This window comes from Equus przewalskii, chromosome 22, assembly GCF_037783145.1.
Source record: "Equus przewalskii isolate Varuska chromosome 22, EquPr2, whole genome shotgun sequence".
In the NCBI taxonomy this organism is placed as follows: domain Eukaryota; kingdom Metazoa; phylum Chordata; class Mammalia; order Perissodactyla; family Equidae; genus Equus; species Equus przewalskii.
The window spans coordinates 7,667,336-7,689,688 of record NC_091852.1 but is presented as its reverse complement, the minus strand read 5'-3'; the positions used below and the strand labels follow the sequence as shown (position 1 = coordinate 7,689,688).

Genomic DNA, 22,353 nt, shown 5'->3' with positions numbered 1-22,353 from the left:
GCCTGCAGCACAGCATTGCCAGGGAGCTTATTATAAATGTGGGCTCTCATGCCCACCCAGACCCACTGGACCACAACCCACATTCTAACAAGATCTCCAGGTCATTGATGTGCTCAGTGAAGTGTGCTCACTGGTTTAGGGAGCTGCTCTGGTCCTGATCTACCACGTGTGATGTTGTCCCTCTGCTCAAATGCACACCAAACTCCAGATATGAAATTTATTAGTGACTGCCTTTATCCCCTGCACACAATTCCATACAAAGTTGGGGACAGTGAGCGTCATCTGAGCCTCCACCGTGTCCCCACTGCCCAGCACAGTGCACGTGTAAAGCAAGTGAGATAAAGATTCATCAAATGGAAACACCAGTGAGCCCCTGAACCCTGCAGGGTGTCCAGTGTGCTTTGGGTGAACCATCACCCAGAGAGGGCAAGCTCCAGTGCCCTGGGGTGGCAGTGCCTAGAAAACACATGGCATAAAGGAAGCTCTGAAACGGTGACTGAGTCTGCATCAAGGATCCCCTGGGGTTTGGAGCAGGAGGGGAAATCAGAGTTTCTGCTGCTGGGCTTCATTCCCAGGCAGCAGATCTCAGAGGCAGGGCTTTCCAACCTGATCGGTGGCCTGGAGCCAGCTGACAACCAGCAGCACATTCATGTCTTAAAAGCACACTAGGGAATTCCCAGGCACCAGGCAGCCGTTCCCATGGCAAGTGAAGTAGAAAAGGAGGGAGCAAACCACCTCCAACTCAGGAAACAATATCAGGGCCTTGCTCTGCCAGCCAAAACCATTAAGATGCAGTGCTAGTCAGAACGAGCTGGAAGCAGGTCTAGGACCTCTGCTAGGAAAGGGATGGGGCAGTGGAGGAAGCAGGCACCCATCCCCGAGCTTAACAGAACCGGAGCCCTTCAGAATCAAGGGACTGGCTCTGCAACCAACCGGCACTCAAAAAGCTTTCAATAATGGAGGCGTTAGTAGGCGTGGTCATAGCAGCCACCGCTTACTGATGGTCAGTGCTCCAGGCAGAACTAAACACTGCAGGCAGGTATTAAACAGTCACATGTTAACACACAAAAAAATACAGATCAGGCTCAAAGAGTTTAAGTGCTTTGTTCCAGGCTATACTGCTAGTAAGTGAAGAGTCAAGACTCGAACCCAAGCCCATTGGCTTCAGAAACCCACAGTGGGCAATGCCAGGCCACAGTGAGGCAAGCCAGTCCTGGCTGAGTTCCAGTCCCCTCCACTCTGCAGATGAGAGGCTGAGGCCAGGGACTTGTGCAAGGTCACACAGCTGGGTCAGAACAAGTGGTATCTTTCCTTTTTCCTAAGGAACAGGGATGGTTATGAGATAATGCAGGAAGAAAAGATTCTGGTAAATCTCAGATCAGCACAAACATTAGGGGTTAAAAGTCCTAATGAGAGAGACGGGGTAGCCCAGCCTAAACAAAGCAGAGGTGCTGATGCAAGGACTCAGTCAACTCTCTGCAGTGCCCCTTGTGCTCACAGCTAAACTATCTGGGTCTTCTGAAGCAGCCACAGACAACTGCAGGGGACAAATCTCCAGAGGACAGGAACCATGCCTGAGTGCTTTGATCCAGAAAATATTTCGTGAATGCCTGGGGTCTTTAGGAAATACAGAGATAAACAGAACCTAGCTCCTACCCTCAGAGAGATCAAATCTAGTACAGACATGACATAAAAATCTACAATAAAATAATGTCATGCTATATCTTGCTTTTACCTTGCTTCTAGACTCCATCTACTAGCCCCCTCATTTGTGAGAAAATACTCATTCATAATAACTAACTAAACATCTCTACGTTATCCTTTGATCTCATTAAAGGAGGAACAGAAGAGTTCCAAAAGCTTAGGCTCCAAGAACAGTTGGTCAGTTTCTCAAAAAGTTAAATAGAAACTTACCCTATGACCCAGAAATTCCACTCCTAGGTATAAACCTAAGAGAATAGTCCATAGAAAAACTTTTATATGGATATTCACAGCAGCACTATTCACAGCAGATAAAAAGAGGGAACAACCCAATGTCCATCAACTGATGAATAGATCAACAAAATGCAGCATATTCAAACAATGGAATATTATTCAGTCATAAAAAGAAATGAAGTACTGATACATGCTACAACATGGATGAACCTTGAAAACATTACCTTAAGAGACAGAAGCCAGGCACAAAAGGCCATATAGTTTATGATTCCATTTTTATGAAATATTCAGAATATATGAAATGTATAAATACAGAAAGTAGATGAGTGGCTGCCAAGGTCGGGGAGTGGGTCGAATAGGGAGTGACCACTACTGGATACAGGGTTTCTTTTCAGGGTGATAAAATGTTCTGGAATTAGATAGTGTGACGGTTGCATAACTTTGTGAATTGTACTTTTAAGGTGAATTTTATGGTATATGAGTATTATCTCAATTTACAAAGTAATTAAAAACAAAAATAAAAAATGTGCAGGCTCCACCTACAGACTAAGAGCACCAAACCCTCTGCTTTCTCTGTCTCAGCTTCATGTCAAGGAGAGGTCTAGACATGCTGATTTTTCAGAGGCCATCAGGTATCCTTTTTCAGCCAGTCCCCAGCTACCCCAGGGGACCCACGGATGCCCTGAGGTGCAGGTGGTTGTGGGGGGGTCTGCTGATACACCTCATCGTTCCTAGAAGCGCAGTATTTTGTGGATCATCTCATGAAGAGGTTTTCAAATTATGCTCTTGATACAGGGTTTGCCCGTGACTGAGGGCTTTCTCAGGACATGGGGCTCTCAATACTAAACCTGGGAAAGTTCCAGGCAAACAGGACAACTGGTCACCCACGTTCCTGAGGAACAGTAACGGGTGAAGGGTCTCCAGTCCCCAGTCCCAACTCTGGTCCCTATTAACAAGCACAGCTTTTCTATTCCTTTCTCTGTTATCTATTAGACTTTACCTACAATTCTGTTTAAGGAAAAGAGCTCTGTGGCTGAAAATCATTGTCTAAGTCATTATTCTCTTGATGGTCCTCATCAGCCAAACCCCAGAAGGTTCAGAGAGTCAGCATTTTCAGGGAGGTGAGTCTAATGAGTAAGATAGAATCTCAGTGTTGGGGGATGTGGAGCAATAGCCACCAGGATGAGCTCCAGGGGTCAGTGGTGCTGATACACTGGGCAGGGCTGGGCAAGGTTCTTAACTGCATCCATCACCACTGCTCTTCCAATCAATAAGTATGTCTCAAAGGGGAGAAGCTGAGACTCAGTGGAAAGATGCTAAATTTGAAACTCTTTTGAAATCTGAGAGCTTTATGAATGGTTTCTGAAGTCCTGTCCAGCACTGACTTTCTATGATCCTAGACTCTGATGGCATTCCACCCATAAACCTTTGGCTGTCATCTCCATATACTGAAGGCTTCTTACTTATGAACACATGTGACTCTCTGCCAAAGGTTTCTTTTTCTCGTTGTAAAAACACATTCAACCCACACTCAGAGTAAACCAGACATGCCAGAGAATATGAACTCTGCCCTCTAAAGTGGCCTACAACCAAAATGAATGGGGAATTGGTACATAAACAGCCCAGCCTCTTTGCTGGTCTAGGGGAGAACTTTGAGGCATATTCTAGTGTCTTCTAGGGTTCTCCAGCAGAACTGAGCCCAGCTGCCCACAGGAATGACCTGCTCAATGACACACTCTGTGTTGCTTGCTTCCCATCTCCCTTCCCCACACCCCCATTGGTACACTCAGGGACCACATCCCTAAGAAACTTCTTGCTCCAAACTCTTCTCAAGGTCTGCTTCTCAGGGGGGCACTCGACGAAAATGAGATCCTGTGACATGTTGAACGGAAACAGCAACATTGGAAAAAAGCAAAAAAAGCCCACAGAAATTCTATGGGACACCCCCACCATAGAGCTCAGGACTTGGTGAGGCCAACAGTGGTTGGGAGTCACCCTGAACGATGCACCAAATTTATAATTCACTTAAATACAACACAAAGGACTATATTAAAAGAAATGAGGATGCACCTATTTGCAAAACATAAAGAGTTCCATGGGTGCTTTTAAAACCTATGATTAAATAAATAAAAGCTACTTACTTATAAAAGGCCTGGTTCTCCACCCCGCACTTCCAAAGATGTTTGCAGGCAGCTGGTGTTGAAGTATGGAATGCCAACATGGCTTTTTTCTAGTAAAAAAAATAACAGGACAAGAAAAGGCATGTTAAACACAGTTTACGTTTTTCCTGTTTTTCCTTTAGATATTTACCTATTTGCATCCCACCTAGCAAACAGATTTGAAGTCACTAATGCATTACTATGTTCCTAAAGGTGTTGTTAAAGTGGTACCCTGCCCCCTTCACCCTGTGCAGACATCACTAATCTATCTAGGCCCTATTTCTAATAAAAGCAGCCTCGTAATGCCTCTTGACGCTCCAGGCATCGCCTACCCCTCAATCAGACTTGAATTAGTTTAAAAACTATTTGCATCCTTGAATAACTGTCTCTTGAACTGAAAACTAGGGTCAAGAAAATCAGCAAGCTTCCAGACGTAGCTCTGAGGCTCAATGTTTCGATAATGGCCTCTAACCGAATACATTCCTGAAGAACCCAACCTGTGTCTATCTGTATCTGTATCTATCTATTATCTTAAGATTCCCAGGACTCACAGGCTTTGTTTATAAACTCTAACCAGCGCTGGTTGATATCTAGCTTTGTAAGTACTCTTCACCTGTTTCATAAATCTGTATTTTGGCAAATTACAGAGGAGAGGGAGGTTCCATTTTCATTTCTGCAATCTATCCAGTCTATTTTTCACATGGGGCTAGATGGTCAGCATTGCTATGATTTATTCTTAAAGGTACAAACTCAGTGTTTGTTTACCTCTAAACTGTTTTCTGCATATAGCTTCCATGATCATCACAAACTTTAAAGCTACAATATTAACGGCACATTTTATGCTTGAATCTCTCTCATGCACACACACTTACACATATGCACACTAAAACAGGTAGTTAGAAAAGTGGTATCTGACCTCCTTCTGGGTGCCAATCACATAAAAAGTCTTTCCTTCAAACTTCAACTTGCAGACATCGGGCCTAAGAAAAGAAAATCTCTTTGGGTAAGAAGGAAAAAAACAGTGGCAGCTAACCAAAGTACCTGGCCTTCCCGTAGGAATCCGGCTGACTCACAAATGCCAACACAGACTGCAGTGAAACAAGATATTATCTCATCATCCGTGAAGGCCTAATGAGCAGCGAAAGCCCCTGAGAGAACTATACGGCAATTTTCTTCCCAAGGGAGGATCCGTAGGCAGCCCAGAATTATTTATTCCATTTTTTACAGTTAAGCTGCACCTTTCTTCCAGGAGCTCTAGAGGTTTCATGAACATTAATGTCCAAAACAATATTAATTGGCAGGCTCAATTTTCAAGGCAGGAAGAATGTGGTTCTTTCAGACTCAGTTAATGAAATCACACGGATTCACAAGATCTGTCTCCTTCATTCTTTTACATCCATGTCCAAGAAACACACACACACCACAGTGCAAAATTTTCATTTCTGCTCTCCCTGTTTATAAAGAATAGTGTTGTTAGATATTGAGATGCTCAAAACTGTGAGAACAACTTGATGAATTATAGTCAAAAGAGTGACTTTAGTTTCCATCTTAAGGAGCTGCTGGATTAAAATCTGCCTGAAATGTAGACCCTGGGTCACCTCCTTGGTGAGAACATATGTGTAAAGAGAGGAGAGAATTCTATTTTTATTCCTTTGATCTAATTCCAAGGACAGTCATGTGTGCCCCTGTGTTTTTCCTGGGGGAAAAAGAACAGTGAGGTCACATTAAGCTGTTTTAACTCAGGAGAGGATTTGTGAGAGTGACAAAGCTCAATGGATGTTAAAAAAAAAAAAATCTAGGATTAACGTGGGAAGAAAATTTGTTTTAGTAACATCTACACGGCTGCTATAAATACATGTGCCTAAGCAGAGGCTGGAAAGGATGGGGATGACATCAGGAGCCCACCAGGAACATCAAGACATAGAAACCAGAAACAAGCAGGGGATTGTCCATCTCAGTCAACTCTTCCTGGACCCAGGAAGAAACTGAAGCCCAAAGGGGAGAGACTTGCAATTAATCTGCACTTGAGACAAGTCAGGTTCTAACCTAACTACTCCAGAGCTCAAGCAATTTAGACACCTGAGGATCTAACACCCTTAGGATCCCTAAGACTTTTGTAGCCATAGGGTAGGATGAGGGAAGTCCTAGAATTACCTATACTCCCCAAAGTCCATAGGAATCCTTAGGAAACTTATTCTGGAATGGACTGAATAGTGACTAACTTAGAGCTTCTCTACAAGGTGCTGAAATACAGAGAAGAAAATTGGGTAACACCAGCACGTTACATGTATATAATGTCACAGTTCATGAATCACATCACTCACACACACTATTTCATTTGCCTCTCCCCCATCTCCTTCCCTCCCTGTAAGGCAGTCAGATATAATCGATCCCCATTTTATGAATGAGTACACTGAGACTCAGAAGTTAAGTGATTTATTAAAGGTAGACAAGAGTTTTGAGAGTGCTAATTGTAGAATAAGAGAAGAAGTGGGCACAGAGGGGAGTTCAAAGTATGAATTGAGTAAAAGGCAATGATAGACTGATCATAAACAAGAGCAGGAGACATAGGGAGCAGAGTGGACATTAGTTGACTGATGCTAGTAGAGAAGGTTTGAAAGGAAGGCAAGTGTGCAAGTGCTAAGAGGAGAGTGCCAAGCAGGGGTGGGGGAGGACTTGATAAAGAGGTGCTGGAAGAAATCCTGAAGCTAAAAGAACCAGGAAACTGAGGTTCAGTTTAGTGCAAGAGAGCATTTCCAACCCAGGACAGAGGATGGATGCCCACGGGCCCATCAAGAAGAATGTCAGACCTAAGGGTTGAGGCCAAAGGAGTGAGCCCACTACCCAGTGAGACACAACAGAGGTGACAAACCTGTCAGGGGCCATCAGAGAAGGAAGTGAATGAAGCTGAAGGTATGAACAAGACTGAGCCTTTACAATATTCCACATATAATGTTCAGCCTTCTTTACTCTTGACAAAACCACTTTGTTCCTTGATTGGACATAGTGGGAACTGCTGGTTACCTACTTCACTCCATCGTCCCACTTCTTTACTGACACAGCCTAGACTTTATTCTTCCTTGAGGTCATGCAGATTACTCTTCCCAGACTCAAGAGGATGAATCTGGATTTGACCAACCCAGTAATGGAGTTCCAATTCTTCTTGGAAGGATTGGTTTGTGTAGGTGCATGTGACCTAATCCTGCCCAATTAGATACACAAGAAATCCCTACAGGGTTTCCGAAAAAGTTATCCATGTTTTAATAGGAGATACATAGGAAGGGGCTGCTCTCCTCCAGGCTCTGGGAGTTGCTGTGGGAAGATGTGATGGCCAGAGTTGCATGCATGGCCATCTTATGAGCACCAGCCTGGGGACAAAACACACCACCCTGGGATGGCAGAGAAGAAAATGAAGAAACCCAAATCCTTCATGGTGTTGTTGGGCAGTTAAGTTAATGGACCGTGGAACTGCCTGATCTCTGGAACTTTTGTTGTGTAAGATAATCAGTCCTCTTAGTTGTAAACCATTGTGAGTAGACATTCCTGATCCTTTGAACAAAATGCATCTTCACTGATACACTGGATAACAAAGCATGAGTTAGCACCAAAGACTCAACAGAGGAGAAAGTAGAGAAGTCAGTGGGAGAGAGTGGGTCTTGACTTGCCCATGAGGTTTTTCACCTTTACCCACCCTGACGCACTCCATGGTCACCCCTCCGGCCAAAGCAGAAGCTATTGGTGAGGAAACACTGGAAACCTTCTCTGGAGGCAGAGCCCCTGAGCCCAGGATACATCCCAGGTCTCCTGGGTTGACTCCTGAGCTTGAAAAATCCAATTCTCCACTAAGATAGGGCAGCCTAGATTGGGTTTCATCTATAGGTGATAAATCCTTTTAAAATGAAGCTTGAAGGCAAAGAAATGGGCACTAGGCATTCTACCTGATGTTTCCCCAAAAAAAGCCAAAGGTGGAGAAAGAAAAACAAGATTAAGAAAAATGGTAAGTCAGTATTCCAAGAAGTACTCACCATTTTACCAAATGGATTCTCTTATTTCCCTGGAATACCACAAAGCCTGCAGCAGTGAATCCTAAAAATGTTGTTGTGCCTGTTGAATCCTGAAAAAATAGAAATAAAAACTTACTGGGTTTGAGGAAAATAAATGATAAATGGTATGCTTATTCACGTCACCCTGGGTTAATTTCAGATTAATCCCAATGACTGTAGCAATAAACTAAGTTTCTGAGCTGGGACTTTTAAGGATGGAACTTCCAGACTCTGGGAGAGGTCCAGGAATGTGTAGCTTTCCCTCTGAGGAACAGACCTTCTGCCTCACCAGGAACCTCCTGGGAAAAATATAGATTAGTCTCAAACTACCATGTCTACTTCCAAGTGCCTTCGGGGGCCACTGGAGTTCTCAGATCTGCCCTGTAATGTGGGCAAACTGTTCTTGGTGGCCATTAGCTCTGGAACCAAAGATGCTGTGAAAGCAAAGCCCTGAGCTTCTGCTGTAACTTGATTCAAAGCCACACAGGATTTCTGGCAATTTTAATTTAAAGATATGTCCAGAAAGGCCTACCTGCTTCCAACTTTGACCAAGAAAATTAAGCATTGATAAGTTAAGTAAAGGCAAAGGAACAACAAGAAGAAAAATCAAATCAGTCTCCAAGCAATAAGTAAAATAAACAGAGAGGCTCAAATTTGCGGATAAAATCGAATTCACTAAATGGAATAATCTGATTGATACCACTACTAGGAAGCGGCATCTGGCAAACATTCTAAAATAATTATGTGGTTTTACACCTGAAACTACTATAATATGGTATGTCAACTAGAACTCAACAAAGAAAATAAGTAAATAAAAATCACTCAAGAAAAAAATAAATTAGGCCAATGAAAATAAAATAAAATAAACAATTGTGTGGGCAGAGCAGGAAGATGCACATACCCACGTGGGCAAGTACCACCGGCCCTGCCTCCGCTGCACATTGGAATCATCTGCAGAGCCTGGTCTGCGCCCCCACAGATCCTGCTGTAATTGGGCAGAAGGAGTTGCTGAAGCTCCCCAGGTGCTTCCAATGAGCAGCCTGAGTTGCGAGCTGGAGGATGAATACTTTACCAAATCCTATTAGCTGGTCCCATCTGGGTAAAGAAATGTTCCGGTATGACTCAAAAACTTACTTTTAAGAGCCTGGCTGATATAATTGCTTAGTTTAGGATTCAGGTTAGTGTCTGGTTGATGCATAGTTTAGGACATGGAAAGGAGAACATTGTTTTTATAAAATATTTCTGGAAAATTTGTGCACGAGCATCACCTTGGGAGCTGATTAAAAAGGTTGATTATCCAGCTGCACCCCCAGTGACTCTTAGTAGCTGGGGTGGGGCCCAGGTGATTCCAAGACATGTGACTGGTTTCACGTTTGGTAGAAATACTGTCAAACAATATGAGTGAAGGAAAACAGAAAAACAAATACTCCTAATGTCAAAATACAGCTTTAAATCTTTCCTTTCTTCTTGCACTTATTTTTTTAAGACTGCATTCTTGCTGGTAATGGCCTGGAGAATAAATCTGTTAGGATCTTGTAACTTCTCAGGGGTAAAACCATCTACTTGATAAATTAATCCATGTAGGTTAATTTAGGAAAATGCGGTGACTACAAGCAATTAGCAAGCAACTGGAAGACCCTGATGGAGAGAATTAACTGCCAAAACATGAGACTGCAGCCTACTGTCATCCCTTCCAATTAGGGGCAGAGGGTCAGACTGGGGAAATGTCATAGGAGGGGTCTTCCAGGCCTGCACACCAATTAACTCTCTTTTGGGCAAAACAATGATTAAATGTTGACCTGCTGTGAGGGGCAGTTACCTTGCATGGGTGGGGATCCACCCCATAGGTTTCCAAAGTGTGAGCTTTCAGGAGTAAGTTAAATTCAGCAACTGGTGGGCTCTGGCCTCTAAAATCACATAAGAAAAGTTTAGGGTGTTAATACAAAAAATAATAGAAACATGGTGTTCCTTCCTTCAATAAAATGTGACATCCTAAACTAAATAAAGAGAGAAATCCCTATATGAATAGTAATCAGTAAGGCTAATCATTATTTCTCACCACAAGGAGCCCTTTGCTACGGAATCTGAGCTCATGTTCCCTGGTTAATTGTTCCATAATAAACTCACATGCACTCTGAGGACTCCAGTGACCTGTACAGTTAATCAAGGTTATCAAGTTACCAATTAGTAGGCGCTTGCAAATTCAATCTTAATATGAAATAAAATACAGCATCTGTTCTTTCCTACTGATTTAAAAAGATGATCCAGGGTAGACAGCATTTCCTTCTTGCTCAGGGTAGAAAGTGGGCAATCCTGTTACTCCGTCAACAAGCCCAAAACAGAACCGTCGGGGTAGGAAGAACTGTCAACCATTCCATTGGAAAGCCCTGGATTTTGAAAGGAAATCTCAGCCATTAGTCCCAGCACTGTCCTCCAGGGTGGTAAACAAGGTCCTGGTCTTGGCGGGGACTGGCAGAGACTACAAATAGAGATGGTAGTGAAGGCCTTTTGAGCTAACGTCCAAACCAGGACTGTGCAGCATGTCAGACTCTGCTTTGACCAACATTAATATCCCACGTGTATCTTAGAGAATCTCAACCATTCCCCAAAGACAACTATGTAACTCTAACAACCAAGAAGAGTTTGCTAAGGAAAACACAATTCATTTTTATTTTCAAAATGTAAAACTATATTGCAATATCAACTCTATTTCTACCCAAGCTTCTCCCCAAAGACAGATTCTCCTATCTCCACCCCCTCAAGACAGCTAAGAGTCATCACGCCTCTAAATCAAAATAGGATCCCATCTACCTTCTCCCTAAAGCCTTTTGGGATCTTCGGTTACCTGAGTGGACTGAAATTTCACTCTTCTATGTCTAAGGAGCATCTTTATTTATTCACTCTGATCAGCACTGCGGGGACCCTTTTAAACCAGGAACTCCCATCTTTCTTTGGCCGTGTCTTTGATTCTTTTCTTCTGCTCCCAACCTCCTCCGTCACTCCAACCACAATCTCTCGTCTCTCCTTCGAGAGGCCCCAGTAAATGGATTGTGATGCTTCTAGGTCTATCCTCCACGTCTTTTGACCTCTGTTTCATTCTTTACATCTGTCTTTTGTATTATATTCTGAAGTACTTCTTAATTCAAACCTCCAATTGCTAATTTATTCTTCAGCTGTGTGCATCCTGCTTTCATCCCATTTATGAGTTTATTTTTTAACATCAATTATTTCATTTCCAATGTATTATCTATTTGGCTCTTGAAATCGCTGCCTGTTCTTATTTTATGGAATAAAATCTGCTGATTCCTCTGAGGAAATCCATTTGAAAAGAAACAAAGTTCAATCCTGTTTGCTCCTTAAGCTGCTTTCTTGGTGATGGCCCTTGGTTTGCTGAGTCAGAGTCTCTCATTCACTAAGCTGATGTTTCTGTGTTTCATGATTCTTGTTTAGATGCTCATCTTGGAATCTGATGTTATTTGTTTCATGCAGTGGCCTCCAGAGATTGTAGGGTAGGGTAGGACATGCCATATGGGAAGAGCATGTGTTAACAACTTGATTTCAGGCTGAAGGTTCTAGTTCCTTCTGGGTGTTGCCCACACACAAAGTCCCTCCAGCTGAGGCCTGCTACTGCCCACGACTCAGCACAAGGAACCAGAGGAAGGGGTCAAAGCTGCCAACTGTTCCAAACACAGTTGTCCACTCACCATGATGGCCAATCTGTGTATCTGTTGCCTGAAGCACCCAGGACCACTCCCATCCTATACAAGTGTGTGACCCAGATTCCCTCCACCTGTTTCCTGTGTTCCAGAGACACTGCAGGACTTCTGATCCAAAGATGACATTCTTTCTTGTATCTGCTTTCTAATACTTTTTCTATAATCCATAGGGACTTGGAGAAGAAATGGAAGGTAGCCACATACACTACCTTTATCTTTTAATAGAAGAGATAATTTTTAAATTCACCTTTTACAGAATATATTCCTGAGGGATTTACTCAAACACTTGCTTTAGGAAAACAAAGTCTAAAAGCCTTTCCCAATTTCCTCTTTAGTCTTAGTGTTCTGAAATTTCACTGTGATTTATGTAAAGGGAGTATCTGTGTTTATTCATCCTGATCAGCACTGTATGGGCCCTTTCAATCCAACAACTCCTATCTTTGATTCTTTTTTTTCAAGTTACAGTCATTATAATTATTCCTCTTCTTGATAAAGTAGCAATAGATTCAAAAACGTCACCAACTATATTGACAGGGGAGGAGAAAGGGATTTTTTGAAAGTTTTCTCAATACATATAAGTATTTCTCTCTCCATAGCTCTCTCATAAGTTCCTAAAGTGATAGCTTACCTTTCACCAGAAAATCAAGATAATTATTGAATCCAAATTTGGGGTGCTTTCTCTCTCTCTCTGCCTCACTCACTCATACACTCATCTCACCCCCCTGACTAGGGACAAAGCATGCAGTGGAGCTATCCAGCATGTTACTAAGCGGGACCCCACTCTGGTGGCCCTCAACACAGCCTAATGACCCAGACTGAGGCCAAAGTGAACCAGGACTGGGGCCAAAGCAGCCCAGTGCCTCCCACAGCCACAGGCCATGAGCTTAGCTCCCAGGATAGCTCTCCCACTTGACATGAAAGGCCCTCACTCTGTCCACACCAATAAGAGCTCCTCTGTTCCTGAGAGTTGGCCTTTCTCCTTAGTGGTTAAGTTGTCAGCACCTTTATACAAGCTACACATTGTTCTTAAAATTCAAGTTTGGTTTTGAAGCACACCCTTCTTTTCTATTCAGTCTGGGAAAAGTTAAATGTGAAAGGTTATAATTTGGAAGTTCACATTGGAAGATAAGTTTTGCTTGCCCAGGTGGTCTCTTTCTGACCACTTCCTTATCCTTAGTAACTCTGATGGACATCTGATTTCTAATTGCAACACTCGACCCCAGATGACAGTAGGGTGTGGTGCTGCACAGCTCCAAAGGATGCACCATTGAACTCAAAGACCTCTCTGCCCATCAGGAAATATCATCCAGGGTGTGAAAAGGCAAGCCCTAGTTTGGGAAAAGATCTCAGCAACATGTACAATCAAAAAAATGACTCCTATATAGAATTTTGAAAAAACCTTGTAAATCAATAAATAATAAATTAAAAAAAAGAGATAACCCAGAAGAAAAATTGGCACAAGACTTGAACAGGCATTTCACAAAATAAGATATCCAAATAGCCAACAACCACATGAAAATGTGCTTAATTTCTTTATGATCAAGAAAATGCAAATTAAAGCCATGAGACATCACTTATACATCCAATAGCTAAAATTTAAAAAACAGGACCAAGCACTCATAAGGATGTTCAGCAAAAGCAACTCTCATATACTGATGGTGGGAGAGCAATTTGGTAGAACTATCTGGAAAACTGGCATTATCTACTAAAATTGAACATGTTTACCCTATAATACAGCAATTCCATTCATAATTATATATGCAACAAAACTAGTATATGTTGCACCAAGAAATATATTGAATTTTCATAGTGCCATTTGTAATAGCAAAAAATAGCTGGGGGAGGAAGAAGCTCGAGGAAGGTCTATCAACAGTAGAACGGATACACAATGGAATACTATACACCTAGGAAAATAAATGTCACAAGATGGGTGACTATCACCAAAGGAAAACTGAACAAAAGAAGGAAGATATAAATGAATACACACTGAATGAAATCCATTTACATGGCTTTTAAAATGAGCAAAACAAAACTAAAGTGTTAAAAGTCAGAGATGTGGGGGCCAGTCCAGTGGGGCAGTGGTTAAGTGCACATGTTCCACTTTGGCAGCCTGCGGTTCGCTGGGGTTTGGATCCGGGTGCAGACATGGCACCGCGTGGCAAGCCATGCTGTGGTAGCATCCCACATATAAAGTGGAGGACGATGGGCACAGGTGTTAGCTCAGGGCCAGTCTTCCTCAGAAAAAAGAGCAGGATTGGCAGATGTTAGCTCGGGGCTAATCTTCCTCAAAAAAAAAAAAGTCAGAGATGTGATTACCTTTGGGGAGGAGGGAGAAGGTTCATATTGAGAAGGGGCATAACAGGGGCTTCTGAGGTGTTACCAGTTCTCTCTATGACCTGGGTGGTGGATACATTCATGCTTGCTTCATAATAATTCACTGAGCTTTACATTTACATTTTGCATACTTTTCTGTATCTGTGTTATATTTCAATTCTTAAGAGTTTAAGAAAAAAGGAAAAGAAAGAAAAAAGGCTGTGAAGCACTGGGAAGCCTCATATATTGTTGGTGTGAAAGTAAGCTGGAGCAACCCCTTTAGCAAACAAGCTACCATGTTCTAGAAAAGCTGAAGTTGTGCAAAGCCTATGGCCCAGAAATTCCACACTTAGGTTTGTACCTAGACTGGGCACTCTGTTACATATGCTCCCACCAGAATTATTCAAGAAGCCATAACAACTTTCTTTGTAATAGCAAAAACCTAGAAACAGCCCAAATGTCCATCAACAGAATGGATACATAAAATGCAACATGTTATAGGATAGAAAACTAATTACACAGAAGGAAAAATGAACACCTATGGCTACGTGCATCAGTGTGGAAGAACCTCAAAAACATAGTGTTGATGGGGAAAAAGCGAGGTACAAAAATAGAGTAGTATGATTCCATTTATATGAAAGTCAAAAGAGGCAAAAACCAAGCAATGCGTTATTTAGTGATACATATGAAGTACATTTATAAAAGCAAAACAGGATAATGAATAACTCCCAATTCAGAATAGTGCAGAGGAGGGAGGGAGGCGAACTGGGAGAGGCACACAGGAGACATCAGAGCAGCTGGCCGTATTCTAATTCATAAGTAGAATTAGCGGGTCATGGGTGTTTTCAGCCATTCTTTAAGTTTTACATATATTGTATATACTCTTTTATGTATTATATATTTACAATGATTGAAAGAGAAACAAATTCCTGCCCTCTTAATAAAAGAATTATTGGATGAATATTATACAGTCTAAAAGCACTGCTGAACTAAACAAATTTGATTTTGACAAATATGATGGCTAAGTATGCAGAACTATCTTTTACTAAACCATACTTTTCTGAGCAATATACAATTGTTTATGTTGCCAAGCTCTAAACATATTTTTTCACTTAATATTCATAGAGGAGGAATTCTTATCCTCATTTTACAGGTGAGGATTCTGATACTCAAAGAAGGAAAGTAACTTCCTCAAGGTTACACTGCTAGTAAGTGCAGAAGTGAGGTGCAGATCCAAGTGTGCCTGGCTCTAAAGCATTGCTCAGTGCCTGCACCTTCATCAGTCCCAACACGATATGGTCCAGAGCTGTCTGCCTGCCCTCCCGGACGCCACGGCAGAGCACTGCTAAATGACGTGGTTTCTATAAGTTCTTATAGAAAGCATTTTCCAAATTCCAAACATTGCACCTTATCCATGATGAAGCAAGCCATTCCAGATGACTGATATTTAGAGCTGATTAGAGAGCAGCGGTGTCTCAATTTTAATCCAGGTCAGAGATTCCCCACACTAAAGCCTGCGGGCTAAATCCATACTGCCGCCTGTTTTTGTACAGCCCTCAAGCTAAGAATGATCTTTCCATGTTTAAATGGTTTAAACCAATCAAACGAAGAATCATATCTCATGACCCATGAAAATTACATAATATTCAGATTTCAGTGTCAATAAATGTTATCGGAACACAGCCACGCCCTTTGGTTTGTGTCCTGTCTATGGATGCTGTCATGCCACAATGGCAAAACTGAGCAGTTGCAGCAGAGGCTGTACGTTCTGAAAAGCCTAAAATATTTACTAACTGGCCTAGCACAGCAAAAGTTTGCTGAACCCTGACCTAGGAACTGAACACAGGAATAGAGAACAAGTGAAGCTATGTCTCTCTGATTCCATAAAATGAGGATAAAAAGCAGTACCTAGCTCCCAGATTTGGTGTAAAGAGTAGGCAGTTAATAGATCATTAGACTAGTGCCTGGCACAGAGTATGCTCCCCCCTCACCCTCAGAATAGCATTTGTTTCCTTGCTGGCCATGCACATGACTGAAATCAGAAATACAATGGTGGAGGAAATGTCAGGAAGCATGTCGAGATATTTACAGCAAAGCAAAGGCCTCTCAAATAAATCCTCAAATTGGTATCGTTTGCTTTGGGTTTAACTGCAGATGTCCAACAGCTAAGTGTTTAAAAGACTAATCTAAAAAGTCAGACACAGAGAAAGACTAATGCAAATGTTCAGAGAAAGGAAAGGGTTCAAAACCAATGGAGAAAAGGTGGAGACCCGACAGCACTGAAGTCTCCTGAGTCCCCCGACTCACTGAGGAAGAAACCACTTAGTGATCAGGTCTTCAGGAAGACACTAAGACCAATTAAATAGAATTTTTTTCCCCTCAAATCTGCCATTGGACATTTGTTTCGGGCAAAAATCTTGTTTGGTAATGGAAATTAATGATTTTCTATCCTTTAAATCTTGCACCAGGAGCTGTTCTGCTAAGATTAATAGTGTCTCTAATGAGACATTTAGAAGTAAAGGCTAGTGATTAGCTGAATTCTTTTTTAAGAGCTAACAATTCTCTAAAGATATGCTTTTCTAATAAATTAGGTGAGGTCAAGTAATTATAGAGTTAGCTATGTTTTTCCCTTCTGCCTATCTTGAATATTTTTTGTCAAAGAGGAACATTCTCTTACTGATCTTCCTTTAGCATGCTATCACACACAGTACAAAAGTGTACAGCATCCCAAGGATGAATGCAAATTATCAGTGGACATTAATTGTAGAAAGAGGTGTGGATCTTGCCAGCAGTGATCTGGACTGCTTGGAGCATTTTGGCAGGGAAGGAGGTGGACTGGGCTCCGCTGGACCCACTTGGGTCTATGAACTCCAGAATTAAACTCATTGGTAAAAGACCAATATAATTGTCTTCTACTGAAAAGTAAAATTCTCAGTATGAGTTAGGTTAGGTTTTGCTGCGACTTGGTTGCAATTTTAGTTAGATTTGCTCACCATTGGCTTCAAGTGCTTGTAGGTGCTCTCAGGACTCGCCCTTCGGCAGGGCTTGGGATGTTAGCTCCCAGGAGACTCTGGAGATCTCTCTATGCTTTCTTCGTAGCCTGGCTGGCAACTTTTTTGAGCTGCAGAGAGTTTTCTTTGCTCTTTAGTCCCATCCCTGGCTGTCTGCACTTCAAAAGATCATTTTCCTCCCTGTGGTCCTGTCCCTCACCACTGTCAAGAGCTTCCCCGCGCTGGTTAAAGGTCTGGAGTGCCTCAGAGGGATTTCACTCAGCTCTCCCATCCTGTCTGACTTTGGCATACTGCTCCTCTTCAGTCAGTGAATGCCTGGAGCCCAAGGGTGGTGGGAAAGTGCAACTCATTCTGTAGCTGGAGTGTTTGGGGTCCCAATCGGACAAGTTAGCCCATTCATGGGCACTAAAAGCTTGTTAAAGGTTTAGCTAGTTCCTCTTGCACCCCACCTGTGGGATGTCTCTCCTTCTCCCACCACTCCACCAGAAGAGAAAGAAACTGCAGGTCTCAGCTCTCCTAGGAAAGACGTTCTGGACTTTTGGTACATTTAGGTTTCTTTGCAAGCTACACTCTCAGGATAGGTTTTAAAAATATGATTTTGTAGTTTATGCAGCTTGTTAATGTTATCTTGGCTGGGGAAAATCAAAGTCTCATGCTTTCCTACTTCCTAACTGGAAGTGGGAGTCTCCAGTCTGAATTCAATAAAGTTGCAGGATACAAAATTAATATACAGAAATTTGTAATATTTATATATATTAATTATGACCTATCAGAAAGAAAAATTAGGAAAACAATCCCACTTCCATTTGCATCAAAAAGAATAAAATACATAGGAATAAATTTAACCAAGGAGGTAAAAGACCTGTACTCTGAAAACTATAAAACGTTGATGAAAGAAATTGAAGGTGACACAAATAAATAGAAAGACATACCACACTCATGGATTGAAAGAATTAATATTGTCAAAATGTCCATACTACCCAAGCCAGTCTACAGATTTAATGCAATCCCTATCAAAATACCAATGTCATTTTTCACAGAACTAGAACAAATAATTCTAAAATTTGTATGGCATGACAAAAGACCCAGAATAGCCAAAAGAATCTTAAGAAAGAAGAAAAAAATCTGGAGAAACCACACTCCCTGATTTCAAACTATACTACAAAGCTCTTGTAATCAAAATATTATGATACTGGCACAAAAACAGACACATAAACCAATGGAACAGAATAAAGAGCCCAGAAAGAAACCCATGAGTGTATGGTCAATTAATCTACAGCAAAGGAGGCAAGAATATACAATGGGGAAATGACATCTCTTCAATAAATGATGTTGGGAAAATCCAGTCTGTCATTTCTAATTCTTTACTTAGAGAGGGACATCATCTCTTTCAAACTCCTTGGGAACCATTAGGGACCATCTCTATACAGAGCATTAGACAGAACACTGCAAATTTGGGTAACTACCATGCTATGAGGGAGACAGTGGTGATGCCCTGGGGCCAGGCAAGGACAATACTTACAGGAGAGCAGCCACTTAGAAAGATATCAGAGCACTGTACGTGAAGACTCAGGTTTCAGGCCAAGGTCTATGGCTTCATAATTGTATAGCCTTAGATAAGTTAATTTCTCAGGCCTCTGCTTCCTCATTAGTAAAAGAAGATGGTCACAAACTCAATACCAATGGACAGAAGGTGAATTGGCTGAGCAGGGACAGTGGCAAATTTGGAGAGCAAATGATTCTTTTAAAAGGCACTCTTGATTAGCTTGAGCTGAATGTTGCCACGTAGGGATCAGGGCCTAGTGTTACCAAATTCCCCAGTTGTGAGTAAAGCTGGAACTTTATGGCAACTGATTCCACTTTTAAACACTATTATTTGGCCCAAAGAACATATATCTGGGTCAGAGTGTAGTCCAAGGACTGTCATTTTATAACCCCTGCTTTGACTCCAAGGGTCCCTCAAGTGTAATAATTGGGTGTCAAGTTTCTTTGCTTTTGGCTAGTGACCTCTTGATATTCAAGGGCTCTAGATGGTAGCTGGGTATGACTAATAAAAATTAGGAAGCAAATTAATTGTGGCTTCATGAATATCATTTTTTAGATAAAATCTTTTAAAACATGAGGTCATGGGCGAGTGGAGATGATTAAGGGGATGCCAGCTTGGTGGTGAGGCAGTTGAAGATCACTGGGGTAGGTCATCTAACACTTCTACAGTTCCCAACACATAGTTGCCCTTCAAGAAATATTTGTTGCATGAACAGATGGATGGATAGATGCATGGATATGTGGATGAATCATGGATGGGTACGTCGACAGATGGATGGATGGATAAATACACTGTTACAGTCTCATAAAAAGTTCAAAAAGTCTTTGACTCTATGCATAAGTTAGAATCACATGCCAGGGCCGATCAAAAAAATGTGTGAAGTGATGGCTGATTCCAGCTTTCAGTACTACCCTTCTCTCCTTCTTCAAGGCCATGTTGTACTTCAGTAACATTGCTCTTTCTCCCTCCAAGTCACTTTAGCAAGATTTCACCTATATAAAAAATGTTGACAGCTTGGGTGCACACATCATTTGTCCGTTGACCAACCCTCCCTAGAAATATCCCTGACTCTAGGACACATAACACAAGGATTTAGTTTTTACAGAGAAGCATTTGATGCCAAATCATTTCATCTTCCCATTCCTATGAAGGGTGGTATATCAAATAAAAACAGAGAACGGAAAAGGATTTTATGACCAACCAGAAAGAGAGATTCTAGGGTTTTGGAATGAGAGACTTGAGAAGGGAAAGGACACAGGGAGCGGGGAGGAGAGACGGCAGAGGAAAAACACATTTCAAGAAAGATAGGGTTACAAAATAATCTGACATTTCCTCTCCTCCTTTTACACAATAAACACTCATCTCAAAACTGCACAAAAACATTTCATAAGGGGGCCCTCCTGATCTATTCATCAGAAGCACAGGTAGAGGGTATTTATCACAGCAGGGCACTTATTTCTAGAAAGCTAGGCATTTTTCAAACTATAAATCCTTGCCAGGGAGCCATGGCATATGATTTACAGAGAATGTCAGTTTTAAGAAACAGAAAGAGATAATGACTCTTTAAAATACACTCAGTGTCATTGTTGCTTCCAGCACAAACCTCACTGTATCAGGTCGTTATGGTGGTGGCTAATTGGATGATTTTTCTGCTCTTCAAGGGCAAGGAATACACTTCATCAAAACCACTTCATTGCCAATTGAGCTTTTTGACTATTTAAAAGCTGATGACCTGTGACTGAAGCTAATCCAAATGTCTTTGCCTCTAATAAGAAACCTGATGATCTGGTGATGAGAGGACCAGCTGAGTAAAAACTCTAGGAAAACCTCCAGAAAAGTCAATCAGGGTCCCTGATAGTGAAATCAATCTTCTTCTTGATCTTCAACCCCCTCTGAGCACCGTCAGGACGAATGGAATCGGTATTCTCTCTTAACCCAGATGGCCAATGATTAAAGCTTTGGAAAACAGAAACCAAGACAATCAAAAATAATACAATTGTCATGTCCCCAGGGATTGTGGCAATGTCTCCCCCCAGCCACTAGAGGGCTCTAGCAGGAGGAATAACCTATTTCTAAGCAGTCCCAGCGCTAGGGCCTCATCTCCGCGTATCAAACTCAAATGAAATCTGTAAATTATAAGAGGTTCTTTTTTATACACAGTTTTCAAAACAAATATGGCTCTTGTTGCCTTAAAATTATCTACAGAGGCAGAAGAGTATAGCAGAAATGGATTCAAGATGTGCTCTGCCACGTGTTTGGAATAGGAGTTAGTAAACTAGAATCCATGGTCAAATCTGGCCCACCATCTGTTTTGTCAATAAAGTTTTATTGAATCATAGCCTACTCATTTATGTAATGCCTATGTCTTCTTTTGTCCTACCAAAGCATAGCTGAGTGGCTGCAATAGAAAGTACAGAAAGCCAAAAAAAATTATTAATTACTCCTGATCTAGAAGAATCATTAAGCCTGAGTTTTAGCACCAACCTCTATTTAATAATGTGAATCATACATCTTCACATCTTCTAGCTCACAGGATATTAAGAAGTCCCAAGATGCCTCTATAAAATCTTTCTAAATAAAACTCTATTAGCTACACACCTATTAGAGTGGCCAAAGTCAAGAACATGGAAAACACCAAATGCTGGGAAGGATGTGGAGCAATAGGAACTCTCTTTCATTGCTGATGGGAACGCAAAATGGTACGGTCACTTTGGAAGATGGTTTGTCAGTTTCTAACAAAATTACACATACATTCACCATACAATCCAGCAATCAAGCCCCTTGGCATTTAATTGAATGAGTTGAAAATTTACGTCCACACAAATGCCAGCACATGGATGTTTATAGCAGCTTTGTTCATAATTGCCAAAACTTGAAAGCAACCAAGATATCCTTCAGTAGGTGAATGGATAAACAAATTATGGTACATACAGACAATGGAATATTATTCAGCAATAAAAAGAAGCAAGCTATTGATGAAAATACATGGAGGAAACTTAAGTGCATATTGCTAACTGAAAGAAGCCAATGGAAAAGGCTACATACTATATGATCCAAACTATATGACTTTCTGGAAAAGGCAAAACTATGGAGACAGTTAAGAGATCAGCGGTTGCCATGGATTAGAGGAAGGCGGGGTGAATAAGCAGAGCAGAGAGGATGTTTATGGCAGTGGAAGTATTCTGTATGATACTAAAAAGGTGGATACATGTCATTATACTATTGTCAAAACCCACAGAATGTACACCAAGAGTGAACCCTAAGGTATATGGAATATGGGTGATGATGATATATCAATGCAGGTTTGTCAATTGCAACAAATGTACCACTCTGGTGAGGGATGTTGATAATGTGGCAGGTTATGCATGTGTTGGGGCAGGGGCTAGATGGGAAATCTCTGTACCTTCCATTCAGTTTGCTGTGAATCTTAAACTGCCCTAAAAAATGAAGTCTACTAAAAAAAATACACCTCTATTAGTTAATAAGACTGTGAAGGCCATTAAGAGCTGTTTGCCACCTGTTTCCAGTTTGTACCTTCAGAACATCTGATACAATTGTGCTTCCTTGCTGTCAGTGCTGAAGCAAAAGTTACAAGTATCACTTCTAAGTTGAAACAAGACCTTCTAGAGG

At 41.6% G+C, this 22,353-nt stretch overlaps 1 protein-coding gene across 23 annotated transcripts in view; it reads right to left on the bottom strand.

The window, feature by feature from the left end:
* Positions 1 to 22,353, bottom strand: part of FRMD3 (FERM domain containing 3) — a 285,855-nt gene that overhangs the window by 62,973 nt on the left and 200,529 nt on the right. For all 23 annotated transcript variants that reach the window (XM_070590805.1, XM_070590811.1, XM_070590803.1 and 20 more), the window contains 4 exons: positions 9,957 to 10,044; positions 8,120 to 8,208; positions 5,011 to 5,074; positions 4,077 to 4,165 (listed from right to left, as the gene is read on the bottom strand). In XM_070590805.1, coding sequence (XP_070446906.1) covers positions 4,077 to 4,165; positions 5,011 to 5,074; positions 8,120 to 8,208; positions 9,957 to 10,044 — 330 coding nt within the window. The remainder of the gene's footprint in view (positions 1 to 4,076; positions 4,166 to 5,010; positions 5,075 to 8,119; positions 8,209 to 9,956; positions 10,045 to 22,353) is intronic.